Raw genomic sequence first — 15,280 nt, 5'->3', positions numbered from 1 at the left:
AGGTGGCATAAAGCTGTAAATTCAAACCAGATTACAGTAGTTAGCAATACAAATATAAGGTAACTGCAAAAGAAGGTCCCTGCAAACTTTCGTTAGGGACCTCAGGAGGAGCTGTTAGACTGAGGGTATTGTTAGTGAATTCACCAAAGAACATTAAGGTAGAATAATAGGCCTGAAAATACAGTATGCATTTAGTTCCAGGGAAAGACGATTCATTAGACAGGAAAGATAAAGGATGAGATGTGCAGAAATACAAAAATACAGAATGTTCCTTTCTCAAGGGAAAGATGTACTTACAATACAATGCTAGATAAGGCACATGCAAGACAAAGCTTGGGGAAACCAATGCTAGAGAGGCATGTAAAACATTACAGGGTTTTTGGTGTTATGAGAATATACTTCAGAAAGAGGCGGTGAAGTCAGGAAGTCAGTTAGTTTGGACTGATATATAAATGATTAAATATCCTGCATTTCAGAAAGAAAGTTAGATTTTGAACCACAGAACAGACACTCGAGCCTGACCACAGAAGTCAAGTTAAATATTCATACTATTCAGGAGGAAAATACTGTTTCAGTTGATATTATTAGAATATATGTGCAGAAATTTTGGATATATTTATAACAAAGTTATTGTTAATCAGCACTCCAGAATTTCTACAGACTAACTGAAGACAGTATTTGGATATCTGAATATTGTTAATATCTAATAAAGCCTTATTAACCGAACTACAGTGTTTGCAGAATTCATTCTAAAAAATACAAAAGACTGGGCCCAAAAAGGAGAGACTGGCACCTGTTTAGCACAAGTTTGCATAATTAACAGAGAGACTTTCCTTCCAGTCTCATTTCAGCTGTTTCCAGTTAATTACAGTACAATACAGTCATCAATTTTTAGCTCAGTCAAGCATTAAATATTTCATCTGATACTTCACAAAGAAGCTATTTCTTACCAGCGCCTCATAAACACAGCTGATAACACTTTTCAGGGTCAGGAAATAATTTTTACAGGAACCAAAGTTCCTTATAAACAATGATGTGAAATTAACCTTCGCATGCAAAAACATCTGGGTAATGAGCATACAAACCTTGCAATAAAAACTTTTACATGTCTGGTATAAAATTACATCACCATACGTTAAAAAAGTGTGATGAGATTACTCTTAGCGATGGAAGCATGCAATGTCACTGCACAAATGATTAAGCAAGGGTTATAAGCTTACTATGCTAAACAGAAGTATAAAATAAACAACTAAAGTATATGTTCAAAGCCTGCACTCTCTTCAGCAAGCATGTCTTTAATATCTTTGGCAGTTTCAACAAGCTTCACATATTATTAACAATGTAGTTTATCATTTTAATGCAATAGCTGCTGCTTGTTATATGTACGTTACAACAATGGTTTTATAAACAAAATGGCAGTTTCACTTTAACTGCTGAGACTACTTTAGAAGCAGCAAACTGTACTGCCTCAGCTGCAAACATGCATTTGACACTTTTTTTTTTAAATAAAAGTATGTTATGGCAATAAACCATGGTAAGGTGTGGATAATTTAATGATCCCTCCATCATGTGTAAATAAATGAATTACCAGCAACACTACTATGGTGTACTGTTATTACATAATAGTATTATTTTAAAAATAAATGTCTTATTTTTTTAAATAGAGTACAAAAACACCCAATCCTGTTTTGTTTTCGATTCTTGCTTATGCAAGTCATACAGAATGCTGAAGATGTACTTTGATAATGTGACACCCATGTGATTGGCACTTAGTGACATTGTCTAAGCTGTAGGAAAATATAACAATTCCTACAATGTGCAAGACTAGCAATCTTTTTTAATTAAAACAAGGGAGGATCATACAAATTAAAATCTAATTTAAAACCTTCCTCCTACTCTTACTCATCCAATAAAGGCTTAGAAACACCCCATTCTTTCTTAACACCCTCTCTGTTTTACCCATCCAATCCTCTCTTACTCAAGATCAAAGAAGTCTTCCATCCCTCACACACCCTCAAAACTAAGCCCAAATACCACAACTTCAGCCCTAAGATTTCTTCACTAACACACATCACCAAATGTTTATTGCTGTCAGGAGATATTCACCCCCCTGCCCCCCCCCGACTCCTGGCCCTCTAATAACAACAGCTTCTCCTCACCCCTATCTTCCCCTCTCCCCAATACTACCTCCAAATGCTTAACCATACACTCACTGAATATTCATACCATACTAAACAAAGTCAGCAAAGTCCACTACTCATGGATTGCCCATTATTCACCTTATTTAACTCTCACCGAAGCTTGGCTTAAATCCCACATCAGTGACAATAAAATCCTTCCCCCTGGATACAATATCTTCCAGTTGGACAGGGCCCACAAAAAAGGAAGAGGTGTACCTATAATTTACTCTGAGCAACTAAACTTGTTCTCTTTGTCCATTTTACCCACCAACTTTCATCTAGCAGAACTCTTCATAGTAAACTGCAAACTTAACCACAAAAAAATACGACTGCTGCTATTTAAATCCCTTCACGTAATAACATCCTCATTCTTGAACATGTTCTCTCCTGAATCTCACTATATATCTTATGAAATATTAATTCTGGGTGATGTCAACACTGACTGGCAAACCCTGACCACTGACTGTCCTCACCCTAGTAAATAAATCTCCACAGTTTTACGCAACTAATTTCTACCCCTACCCACTATAGTAACCCAACCAATTTGAGCTCTATCCTAGACTGGATCCTTGTATCCAATCCAAACCTATATATCACAGCCCCAAAACAATGCCTGGATTCTATAAGTGACCATCTTCCAACCTGCATTCAAAGATACTCCCATCAACAAATTAGACCACATAAAAACAAAGACTGATGCAGGCTCTCTAACTTCAACCTTGAGTTCAACAATAGATGCTCTTCCATAAACTGGTACGTCCTACTACACTTACTCCTGGAGGATGCCATACACAAATGTAATCACATTTTTCTAGATATCTCAACTCCCTTGCTCCTCTTTGGAAAATTAGGATAAAATCTCTCTCTGCACCTTGACTTTCACAGTCCACCCGTACTCTAATGCACAAGAGGGAGAACACTTGGAATAACCGGTTAAAAACTAGATACTATGTTCACCTCCAAACCTATAAAGAACTCCAAAATCTGAGTAAAAAAACATGTTAATAATGACAAGAAAAACTTTTCTACAACCTCAAACTAACCTCACAGCAATCCTAAAAAGTTCTGGAACACCATCAACAAGAATCTTAACTCAAGTAGCCTTAGCATTCCCAACCCTTGCCCTATCATCTCCCCTAGAAACTGCCACTATCCTTAACTCTCATTCCACTGACACCACCAGTAAACTAACTTAAAATAGTCACGTCTCCAATCCCTCCACCCCCCAACCCATAAAACCACCTTCTCACTCAAATCGGTCCTCACTGCTTACATAAAATCTCTTCTAAACAAACTAAAGCCATGCTCTCCTCTCAGCAGATAACCTACCACCCCCTCTTCCTAAAGCCTGCTGCTAGCACTATAGCCTACCCAATTTCCATCCTAATCAACCAATCTATTCAAGAATCAGCAGACAACTCTAGCTGGAAACAATTCTACACCATATCTATCCATAAAGGAGGACACTCCACTGACCTCTCAAACTACAGGCCCATACCCATTCTATCCCCCTCTCTAAAATACTTAAAAAAAATGTATACACAAGCAGCCTTGGATTATCTTCTTTTGAAAAATCTACTCACGCCTACCCAATACAACTTCCACCCTAACCATAGTGCAACTACTTCTCCAATTTCCTTCACTCATATTATCTATCAAGCCAGAAATAACAATAAACTAGTTTTCCTGTTTATTTTTAGACCTCTCCAAAGCCTCTGACACTCTCTCTCATCCCAAGTTCCACACAAAATTGCCTAATCCTGGCCTCTCAAATCCTACTCTTAAATGGTTTATAGCTACCTCACCAATAGACAGCAGTCCATCTAGTGGCTCTCTTCCTTCTCACCCTTCCTCCCAGTCAATGTGGAAATACCTCAAGGCTACATTCTCAGACCTCTGCTATTTAATATCTTCACAAACTGTATCCACACTTACGGCCACTGTGGTGCAGCAGTTAGTGTTGTCGCCTCACAGCAAGAGGTTCTTAGGTTCGATTCTCGTCTGGAGAGCCTTCTGTGCGGAGTTTGCATGTCCTCCCTGTGGTCGAGTGAGCTTTAAAGACATGCAGGTAGGTGCGTGCGTGTCTATGTGTATGTGCCTTCTGTGAAGGTTGGGCACCACGCTGGCAACTAGACACTGTAAAAACTCCACTGCAAACAATGTATGGACTAGTGATCCACTGTGGCAACCCCAACTGGGAAAAGCCGAAAGACAAACTGTCTCCACACTTCCTGCTCTCACTCCTCTCTCATACAATATGCAGAAGATTCCACAATCATCTCCACTTCTGATAATCTCTCTCAACTCCGCACTTTAACCCAAAACTCTTTCAACTCTGTTGAAAGTTGGTTAACTGACAATCAACTCAAAAAAAAAAACCTTCCTTTATTCCTCCGAAAATCCCATCATTTACTATCACATTTCTTGACAACACTGCAATTAACATAGAAACACACAAAAAGCTCCTGGGCGCGATCATTGATAATCAACTTAAATTTATTCACCAAAAACTGGGCTTACTCTATAGAAAAAAAAATTCCTCACCAAGGACTCTAGACTCTCCCTTGTCTACTCCTACCTTCTTTCCAGTCTACTTTATGCCTCTCCGATATTAACCAACTTACAATCCTCTCTGAAGTCTACGCTTGAATTCACATATAACAAAAGTCAACCAACCCTACAAACTCACACCACTGCCTTTCTCTCAAATTCCTTGCCCGACTAGAATTCCCTTACTGGCTCATACTAGCAAAACTGCTTCTCACTCATTCCAACTTCACAAACCTACCTCCTGCCCCACCATCTCATCCCTCATCATCTTCTATACTCCCAACCGCTCCCTCCGGAGCTCTGACCAGTTTCTTTTTTAAATCTTTAAGCCCAAAAGAACAATCAGTCAGCATCTACATAGCTATTTCATCGCCGCAGCTTGGAACAAACTTCTTCTGAACATTAGAACTATATCTAATACTCACAACGTCAAAAATGCTCTAAAAGAAACTCTAACAAACTCCTGGATCTGTTCCCACCAAAGCCCTAACTAATCCTCTTACTGTGTTGCTCCCTTATTTCTTGGGCTCTTTTTAGTCCACTTCCCCAATCCACTTTTTACCACCCCTAGTACTTTATCATGACACTATTCTCTATTCTAATGTCCCTTCTAGTCACCCTATGTACTGCCTTCATCTACTCTACTGGAGTCAGAACTATTTACTCCAGAGCTTCCTGATGTATTCTACATTGTACTGAATCCTGAGAAGTATAGGCAACTTTAGTAGCCACCACTGACTTCTAGTATTGGATATTGCACTACCTGTGATTTTTTTGCTATTGTACTTTGAGATTTTTTTGTATCTTCACTTGCCTCTGTATTAGAATTTATCTTGTAATTGAAACGTTCTGTACTTACTGTTATTTCTGCTAGTCAGACTATTCCAGTTAACAAATGTCAAAATAAATAAATAAAATAAAAAATACAACAGGAGTCTGTTGACATCAGAATGAAATAGTGCAGATTTGTTTCACTGGTTAGTAGCAAGGAAGACTGATGGGTACTGCTAAACATACCACAGATGGACTGATCTGTTTCAGTATCACTGATGAACTCACGGAGGTAGAACCTCCTGAATGGAGTGCAAGTATATTTTAACAGGAGGTGAAAGTTTCTCCAACATATATTACTTACTTTATCTACCTATCCTCTAGTAAACTGCCTGGTCAAGACTGGACCACCACAAAGTAGAAAAATATACAGAATGCAAGATATTATAAAATATACATGTTAATGCAAAATGTACTGCAAAGATAAGCATGTTGCTCCTTAAACACTATTCCTTCATAAATTAAACAATTACAGCTAGCTTTTGTCCATAAGAAATCTTGGTGTCAAGTAATCTGGTACAAGGAATTTTTATTTAATGACATTTTATACACAAGGATTAGAAAACACCACAGACCACTAGCTTGTTCACAGGAGTTAAATATATACATTGTAGGCCTGCCAAGCCCTAAATTGATGAAATAAACACAATGACTACAGCAAACTTTGTCAAAGAAATAAAAAAAACTATGAAAACAGATCACTACCTATTCATGTTGAACAAAATGGGGCATAGCATTTACAACAAAACCGCACAGCTATAATCCCAAGAAAAGTTGCCCTGACTCTCAAAATACTGAATGTGAATCAGTAGACAAAATGAATAATTACAGACTCCATGAAATACAGAAAGGCATCCATATATAGGGGTTTTGTTTTTGTTGTTTTTTACCTACTTTTGTTGCACTACTGTTTTATATATTTAATTACCGGCGGCCACGGTGGTGCAGCGGTTAGCTTTGTCGCCTCACAGCAAGAGGTTCTCCAGTTCGATCCTTGGCTGGGTTGCCTTCTGTGCGGAGTCTGCATGTCCTCCCTGTGGTCGCGTGAGTTTCCTCCCACATCCCATGCTGTAGGTGGATTGGACACACTAAATTGGCCCTAGGCGTGAGTGTGTGTGTGTGTACCTTCCGTGGAAGGCTGGGCGCCGGGCTGGCAACTCGACACCGTAAAACTCCACTGCCAATCATGAGCGGACGGGTGATCCATTGTGGCGACCCCTAACCCGGAAAAGCCAGAAGAAGAAGCAAAGCAGGATCTAATACTGGCTGATACAAGATAATGAGATGCTGAGTTAATGACTCAGTATAAATTAGCACTGCCACATATTCTAGAAGTCTTAATCCTGAAACTGTATTTGCAAAAGCAGGCTCTGCTGAACAGCAACAAGCTTCTGTGAAAGAAGTACAAGAATGCAGCTGATTCTTATGACAGGTGGGACAGAAACAGGTTTTGGATAACTGGAATCTTCTCTCAGTTTGGTATAAAACAACATTAATGGGCTAGGTGATCTGCATTTACATTCTGATGTTGACTATAGGGCAGAATGCATCATCATGAACATCCAAGTGATGATGGTGAATGTGAATCAAAGCTGTGGACTGCTCTACAATGCAGATGTTTAGGGAGATGCCAGCAGGCAGACAATGGCAGCAGTTTGTTGCATTTTACTACATATCACAGTTGCTGTAGATGTGATGAAAAATATAGAATACTGTAGTAGTATATAGTAGTGCCATGTACTGAAGAGTTTTGAGCCATGCCTTAAATGTATACAGTACACTATTAAAATACAGACAAGCACAGTTAAAGTCATGTTCATCACATGCAGATATATAACAGATGGTCACAGTTCTTCACCTCTCCTATGGCAACTCTCACGTACATTGTTGCTATATTTAGTAGGTCTGGATTTTCAGGCATACAATGCAGATTTTTTCATACGCTTATCAACAGGAACTGTTACCCTGTAATAACAGGTAAAAATTGTAACAGGACAGTAAAGAAATATACACTTCATTATCTGCATATCTCATGATGAGCGTTCTTTTGCAATTACACACATTCTGAAAAGTCTCACAAACCTGGGGCAGTACCTTGCAAATGACAGTAAATTGTTCTGGAATCCAGCCTTCCCCCCCACCAAAAAAAAAAAACATGGTCCTTCTGGTTTCTTTATTTTCACATATAGGAGTAATCTACATTTTATTTGTAACATGCTATTTTTACAAAAGATTTTCTTTCAACCTACAGAAATGTTGTGAATATTCAGCTAATCAGCCTCACCAAACAAACTTCTGCAGAATTTTCTATTTGCAAACTTCAGAAATACTGAGTACTGATCTTGAACTTTGAACTTGTAAATTGGTTTGCAAGATAATTTTATAAGTAATGCTTCACAACATGGTGTCTGAGGCAAATGCAGCAAAAGTAAAGCAATGTAATTCGTATGTTTAGAACTAAAGGGACTGAAACTTATAACTTGTGTTCAAATAAATAAAATAAGACATTCCTAAAATTCAGTTAGAAAAAACAATCAGCACAACCAGTCAACTTTACTTCTTTCAGGCACCTACTGCCCTACAAGACATTTTTTTTTTTTTTACTGTTTTCATCTCGATCATGCAAACCCATTAAAATAATATTTCTAATGCAATACAATGTGGGCAGTTGTTTTAATGTGCAAACATGTTAAAATACTTCTTAATAAAAAGTGAAGACGCTGTAATTTTTTTTTATAGGAAATATTCACTTCTGGTTTTGTTTTCACCTAGTTCTGTTGCACTGGTGTGTTACATGTTTGTTTTTTACCAGAAAGGCAAGGCCTTTTAGAAGAGCTGCCAAGCATCCATACTGTGCTTCTGTTTACATTTTCTCCAAAATTGCACAGGTACAGAGGTACACCTCTTAACAGACAGGCAAACTTTAATCAAAAAGTTAAACTGAAAAACAGAATTTAAGCATATTTTATTATGCAAGCTTCTGGTCTCGGAAGGTCATTTAAATGCATATATTTTCTTGATTACCTTTTCTGAGAACTCGTTTCTTTCCTCTAATACTTGTCTCCAGTTCTGCAGCTCTAATAAAAATACGAACTGACTGAGGGAGATGGCGTACAGCCTGTGCAACCACTGCTTTGGCAGTATCACCTGGCTGCAAGCGAGCAGCTTCCAACCATACATCTTCACTCTGAAAGGGAAAAGGAAATAAACAGTTCAGACAAGTCTGATAACAGCATGGACACACAATATCTTCTGCTGTGCAAGTCTTTCAGAAGCACACATTAACAAAAAACGAGTTACTACATGCACATTAATTTTTTTTAAACAGCAAAACAAATAATGCAGCAAAGAGTTTCACTACTGTATCTGTGAAACTTCATTGTCCCTTGTTCATTTTAAGAAGTTAAGAGCTGCTCAATATGAACATACAGCTTAATCCAGTCTGCAGCATTTAATACAGGCAAGTAAACCCTGTTCAGTTTCCACCAAAGCCATAACCCAAAGGAGTATCCACTCAGCGAAAGCACCTACACTCAAGGCATTTTAATAAACAAATCAAATATTTCAAATAAGTACCCAAAAATAAGAGTTGACAAAAAATCTTATGTCATTTATCCTCGTCTTAAGTGTCTAAAATTAGACCTGAAATTGTCTGCACTTCAGCTATGTCTAATGAGGCCAGTTATAAAGATGCACATTTTCCCACCCTTTCTGTACATAAAGTTATTAATTTTCTGCTTGTGCTCAAGGTACACCTCAGCACCAAACACCAGTTAAGGCTTTTATTCAATCCCATGCATTTAAACAAGATGGTTTTATAGACATTTATTAAAGATCATGTCTAAAGGCGCAAATGAAACTTTCTTTTCACATACAACTGCTCACATATATCCTTGAGCATGCAAACACTTTTCTGTGTAAAAAGAAAAGTTTGTTTTCCAGCCTTTAGAAAATTACAAAGTTTTAAAGATATCTTCAAACAGAGAAGAATAAACATATGGAGCCATGTTTACGGCATTAACATTAATGGCTAGGAGGAAAGTGTTTATGTCATTCTGGGCTCCAATTATACTGGATTAATGTAGTTGCGTAATTGTGTATTAGTTAAGTAAATGCTAATTTGACAGTCTGGCAGAAAACCTAATGATTCATTTTTTTGTCAGACTGTTAACTCTGTATGTTTACTCTTCTGCGTTTGGAAGATATCTTTAAAACTTGGTAATTTTCTAAAGGCTGCAAAACAAACTTTTCTTTTCAGATAGAAAAATGTTTACATGTATAAAGATGCATGTGAACACAGTGTGTGTGTGTGTGTGTGTGTGTGTGTGTGTGTGTGTGTGTGTGTGTGTGTGTGTGTGAGAGAGAAGACATGATCTTTAAATTTTCTCAATTTAATCTGTAGCTTAAAGAAAAAGATATCAGCTTTTTAACCTTCCTGTGTAGCTTATACTAGACAAGCCTTAGACACTCTGATTAAATATTTAAAAAAATTTTTTTGCTCTCCATTACTCATCCTTGTTGTATGACAATCACATTATGCTTTCACATTCAAGCCTAGATAAAAGGCCGATAAAGATTTAGAACCCCATTAGGGTTTGGGATTACTTATCTTTTTTTTTTTTTTTTTTTAACCAGGAAAGTCCCATTGGGATTGATCGCACTTTCAGCGAAGGCCTAAGAAAAAAAGCTCCAAAGCCACTACATGTGTAAACACAAAGAACACTAAAAAATACATACATAGAATAACATAAAAATGGGTTTTCACTGTAAAAGGAGAAAAAAAAGCTGTACTGTTTTTACAAATATAAAATACAGAAGATATTCACTTTACATACATATACTAGTGGCATTTTTCATTAAATCCGATATGTATGCACATGAAAAGTGAATGTACAGTTACAGTTGAAATGACCAACATAACATTCACTAAAACTGAATATACAGAGTTAGTAGAAAGATATATGTTTAGATATGTTAGGATGTTATGTCCTTCACCTATCCTTTACAACCTCTGCACTTCTATTCTCCTACTATAATTACTCTGTATTCATCCTCCTCACAGTTATGCTCCCACAAATATATTACCTTCAAGTATTCTGGAATACACTCTATGCTCCATTGTAATCATTCACTAGCTTATTCACAGTTGCTTCTATTTCCAGTTTTTATGCATTGTAATTGTACTGTGTGATTGTCTTTTCCTTTTATGTGATTCTATTTTCTTTGTATGTAACTTTGTGGAGCTTTTCTCCCCGGGCCTCCACTCAAAATGGGCTCTTTTTAGGCCCAGTGAACATTCCCGGTTAACAAATGCAATAAATATATAAATGACATTTATTTAACTATTGCAAAAATGGAGATTTCAGGAGTAAAGTAAATAGGTTACAGTGTGTAGAGAACACTGCAGTTTTTGCCGTTAGTACAGTACATCTGTTTTATAAAGAACATTAGTATACAATAGAATATGAGAGAGATGTTAGGTAAGACAGGGCTGGGGGAGGGAGGGACATATATAGCTAACCTCCTTCTAACCCATATATCTCAATATACACCAGATTTTAAATAAGACAAGATTGGGGGGGGGGACAATTGGACATGGCCAGAGCTTGTGAGAAGAATACAAGCAAGCACTGTGACAGACCGTAACATAAAAGAAAGTGGGAAGGTGCAGCCATGAATGAGATGACCAGAAAAAGAAAGTGCAAATGGAAGACCAGATGCAAACAGCAATAAGTGATAACAGAGTGACAGCCCAAAGTTTCCATGCAGGAACAAGCACAAGGAAAGTAAGGGTGGGTGGGGAGTGGGAAAGGAGGAGCACTCAGACAAAAGGGAGGAACAGAACAGTGGAGAGGGCTTGTAGGAAGAGAGCAGGAAGAAAGAAAAAAAGACCAGATGCACCACAGGGAGTAATGCAACCAATGCAGCATGGTGGGTTATGTACAGTAGAAAGTACAGCTGTGTACACTGCATTTACAGTAACAGTAGATGTTCAAATTATCTTCTTCTGCAGTAGCCTTTGGCTATATGGATTGTATCCTGCCCAGGATACAATAACTGGACAGCTTCACAAAGCTCAGACTCCCTCCTGCACCTACACCCTGAATGCTGACTGTCCAGCCCCCTGGAGGGAAATCAGCAGTCAATAGGGTATATAATTTTCAGGTCTTTCTTGCTCATACAGAGAGAAAGAGTTTACTTATTCTGAACTTCTAAAAGACACAAAAAGTAACAAATAACATTATACCCAACAACTAACTATACACAAAAGTAGGAGGATGGAGGGTGGGTATAGCTACTGCAGCAGTGTGGAATTCAAACATCTACAGTTATGGCAAATGCAACTTACACAACTATGCTCATCATTCTCACTACTGCAGTAGCCTTTGGTTATATGGGTTGATTACCAAATATTATCCAACTTGGAGGGAAGAAGAAGGATAAGGGTCAAACAGCTCTTGGAGAATAGTCCTAACAAAGCCAGTCCTGGATCTGGAAAAGGAATCCAGTTTGTATAGCTTTGTAAAATGTATATACAGAGGACCATGATGCTCTAAAATGCTTCTAGTGTCCACCTCTTTCCAGTATGCCATCACAGAAGCAAAGGCTCTAGTACAATGTGACTTGATACTGCCTGGAATAGATCTGTCATGGTGTGAATAACAAAAAATTATAGCAGAGGACAACAATCTCAAAACAGTCTGTTTTGATGCTGGTTGTTCTTTCTTTGTCCCATCATATAAAACAAAAAGTTGATCTGCTTTTCTAAATGACTTAGCTTGGTCAAGAAAGTACCTGAGCTGCCTATTCATATCCAGAGTATGTAGAATCCTTTCTTTCTGGTTCTGAAGATATGAATGCAACACTGTAAGATTGATGACTTGTTCCAGAGTAAATTCTGAAACAAATCTGGGCATAAATAAGGAACTTGTTTTTAATGTGACCCTATCCCTATGGGAGGCCAGAGAGAGTTCGACCATCATGAAAGCTTGCAACTCATCCACTCTTCTTGCAGATGTCACAGCAATAAGAAATCTTTCATGTGAAGAACCTTAAATCAGCCTGATGAGCTCATTCAAAGTGCAACAATAACCTTTTCAGCGTAAAATTAAGATCCCAAGGAGGAGGCACCTTTTTTAAAAGCTGCCTAGGATATAAAACTGCCTTCATAAACTGTTTTACCAAAAAACAGAGACAAAAGGGAAGGATCCATGGGCAGACATGCTGAAATGGCTGACCGATGAACCTTGATAGAGGAATATGAAAGGACAGAGGAAACTAAGTGACACAAATATTTTAAGAACCAGTGGTACATAATCCCCGATAGGGTCTTGGTTATTGGCTATGTATCAACTAGAACATTTTTTTCACTTGCCAACGTAAGACTTCCTAGTAGCAGAATTTGCCTCCTTTAGTACCTGCTGCATATCATCATGAAAGAGGTGTCCAAAAGGTATAGAAAATGAGTCATCCATCCAGGTAGTATTTAGCTTTAGCTGAGATTAGGGTGTATCAAACTCCCTTTATCTTGTGTGAGTAGGTCCAGTCTGTGAGGAAGCTTGTGGTAATTCCCCTTGACCAGCTCCGTAAGAAGGGAGAACCAATGTTGCCTGGGCCAAAAGGGATTCACTACAATGATTTTTGGAATGTCCTTTTGAATCTCCAGAATTTCTCTGGAAATCAGTAGAAAGGGTGACAATGTATAAAGTAACATCCCCTACCACAGGCATGAGAACGTATCTATTTTCCTGGCCTGCTTGCAAAGAATCCTAGTGCAGAATTTGCTCAGCTGTCTGTTTTGAAAGCAGGTAAACAGATCTATTTGAAGTGTTTCCCACAAGCTGATCAATTCCTGAAGAACTCTTTTGTTCAATTTCCATTTGTAATGTCTGTCCTGATCCTGCTCAGCTCGTCTGTAATTACATTTTGCTCTGATAGAATGTAAGATGCTTGAAGGGTTAAAACCATGATGAAGAGCAACCTCACTAGCCATAATAATCATCTTTCACAGAAGATCTAGTGTCCCCGCTGTTTATGTACCACATCACTATGGTGCGGTTTGCAATTCCCTGTAGAGATCCTGGATACCACCAATAATGGACATATTTTATGGTGTGGATCACAGCTAACATCTGTAACATTATGTGCTTTGGTCTATCTGAAGTGCTCCACAAGCCTTGCGCCTTTACCCCCATAGAAACAGCTCCACGTGCAAAATCTGAGAAGTCTGTAGTTACAGACAGACTTTGGACATAGGAGAAAAGGGGAGACCTGGATTTTGACCCATTTGCCCTCCCTACTAATGCAGTTGCTTTTTGATAAAATCCAAAACTTGAATCTGAAACTCCAGCAGACATGAATGTTGGGTCCATGTTTTTTTTTTAAAAAGCCACTGAATTTTTCTCATGTGTAACCTGGCAGGAGGAATCATGAGAATATCAGAAGCCATGAACTAAGATACACAGAGATTTTCTTGCAGAAGTCTGACAATGTAGAAGTTCAGAAAAGCTTCTGGATAAAAATTCACCTTTTCCTGGGTAAGAAAATCCTTTTGCTGACAAGTGTCTAGAAGGCAGCCTATAAACACAGTCCCACGTGACAGAGTCCAGGAGGATTTTTGAGCAATTACTTGGAGCCCCAAACTGGTAAGGAGAGATGAAACTCATGTTAAGGACTCCTGACATCTAGGCAGACTGCAAAGATAAGTTGTCTAAATAAGAAAATATATGAATGTCTTGCAGTCTGCAGTGAGCTACCACTACAGAGAAACATTTTGTAAACACCTTGGAGCTGTAGATAACCCCAAGGGTAATGCAGAAAACTGATGGGACCGAGATACAGAGAATCTCAGAAATTTTGTGAAGCCTGTGACTATGTGGATGTGATAAGCATCCTTTACAGCTAATGTTACCATAAAACTCACAAGAGGGATGACAGGCAACACCGTCTTAAGGGTCAACCTTTTGAATTATGGTACTTTCACAAATGGGGTGGGGAAGGAAAGATTTAGAACTAGACTCTATGAAAGCTATTTTTTGGAAACAGAAACATTCTGGAGTAGTACCCTTCCCCTTTGATATAAAGGCACTGGTTCTGTTAGTCCTAGGGTCAGCAAGTGTTGAAGAACCCGAAGACAACACCTTGTGTGGTTCAGAGGGTGATGAGGAATTCCCCTGAAAGAAGGTATGTATATGCAGTGCCAACTATAACCCTCCTGCGCCACTTTTATCACCCAAGAGTCTGATACAATCTGCTGTCAAAGGGCATACTGAGAGGGAGTTTCTGGGGCATACTTAGAGAAACAGGAGCAGTAGAGAAGAAAAAGACTATAAACAGTCATTCTGAAGGATTAGTCTGTCCCTTTTCCTGAAAGGAATCTTTTTTTTTGGTCTCCTCCTGCCATCCCATTTTTGTTCCAAGTTTGCCAGGAGGTGGCATGGATTACTTACTGCAGTCTTTTAAACAGAGTAGAATATTTGACAGATTTATAATGGGGTACTTGAAAAATCTTAGAAACTCCATGAATTAATTTTCCTATGTCAAATTGTTTAAGGATCTGATAAGGACTAAAGAAAACCTCATCTAAATGACTTTACTTCATTAGCAAACTTTTGGTTATGTACCCAGTCATACTTCCTTAACACTGTAGCAGTAGCCCTAGACACAGTATCTGCACAATCATACACACTCTCTTCAACGCATATGTAGATACTCAAGAC

General features: G+C 38.3%; 1 protein-coding gene across 1 annotated transcript in view; it reads right to left on the bottom strand.

The window, feature by feature from the left end:
• Positions 1-15,280, bottom strand: part of PRPF6 (pre-mRNA processing factor 6) — a gene marked incomplete in the record, with an annotated part of 1,570,595 nt that overhangs the window by 1,324,478 nt on the left and 230,837 nt on the right. The window contains 1 exon segment of the mRNA XM_044089883.1: positions 8,586-8,748. Coding sequence (XP_043945818.1) covers positions 8,586-8,748 — 163 coding nt within the window.

This window comes from Protopterus annectens, chromosome 12.part0 (genome assembly GCF_019279795.1).
Source record: "Protopterus annectens isolate FY-2018-M chromosome 12.part0, PAN1.0, whole genome shotgun sequence".
Taxonomy (NCBI): domain Eukaryota; kingdom Metazoa; phylum Chordata; order Ceratodontiformes; family Protopteridae; genus Protopterus; species Protopterus annectens.
The sequence above is the reverse complement of the archived record's forward strand: the minus strand, read 5'-3'. Positions and strand labels throughout refer to the sequence as shown.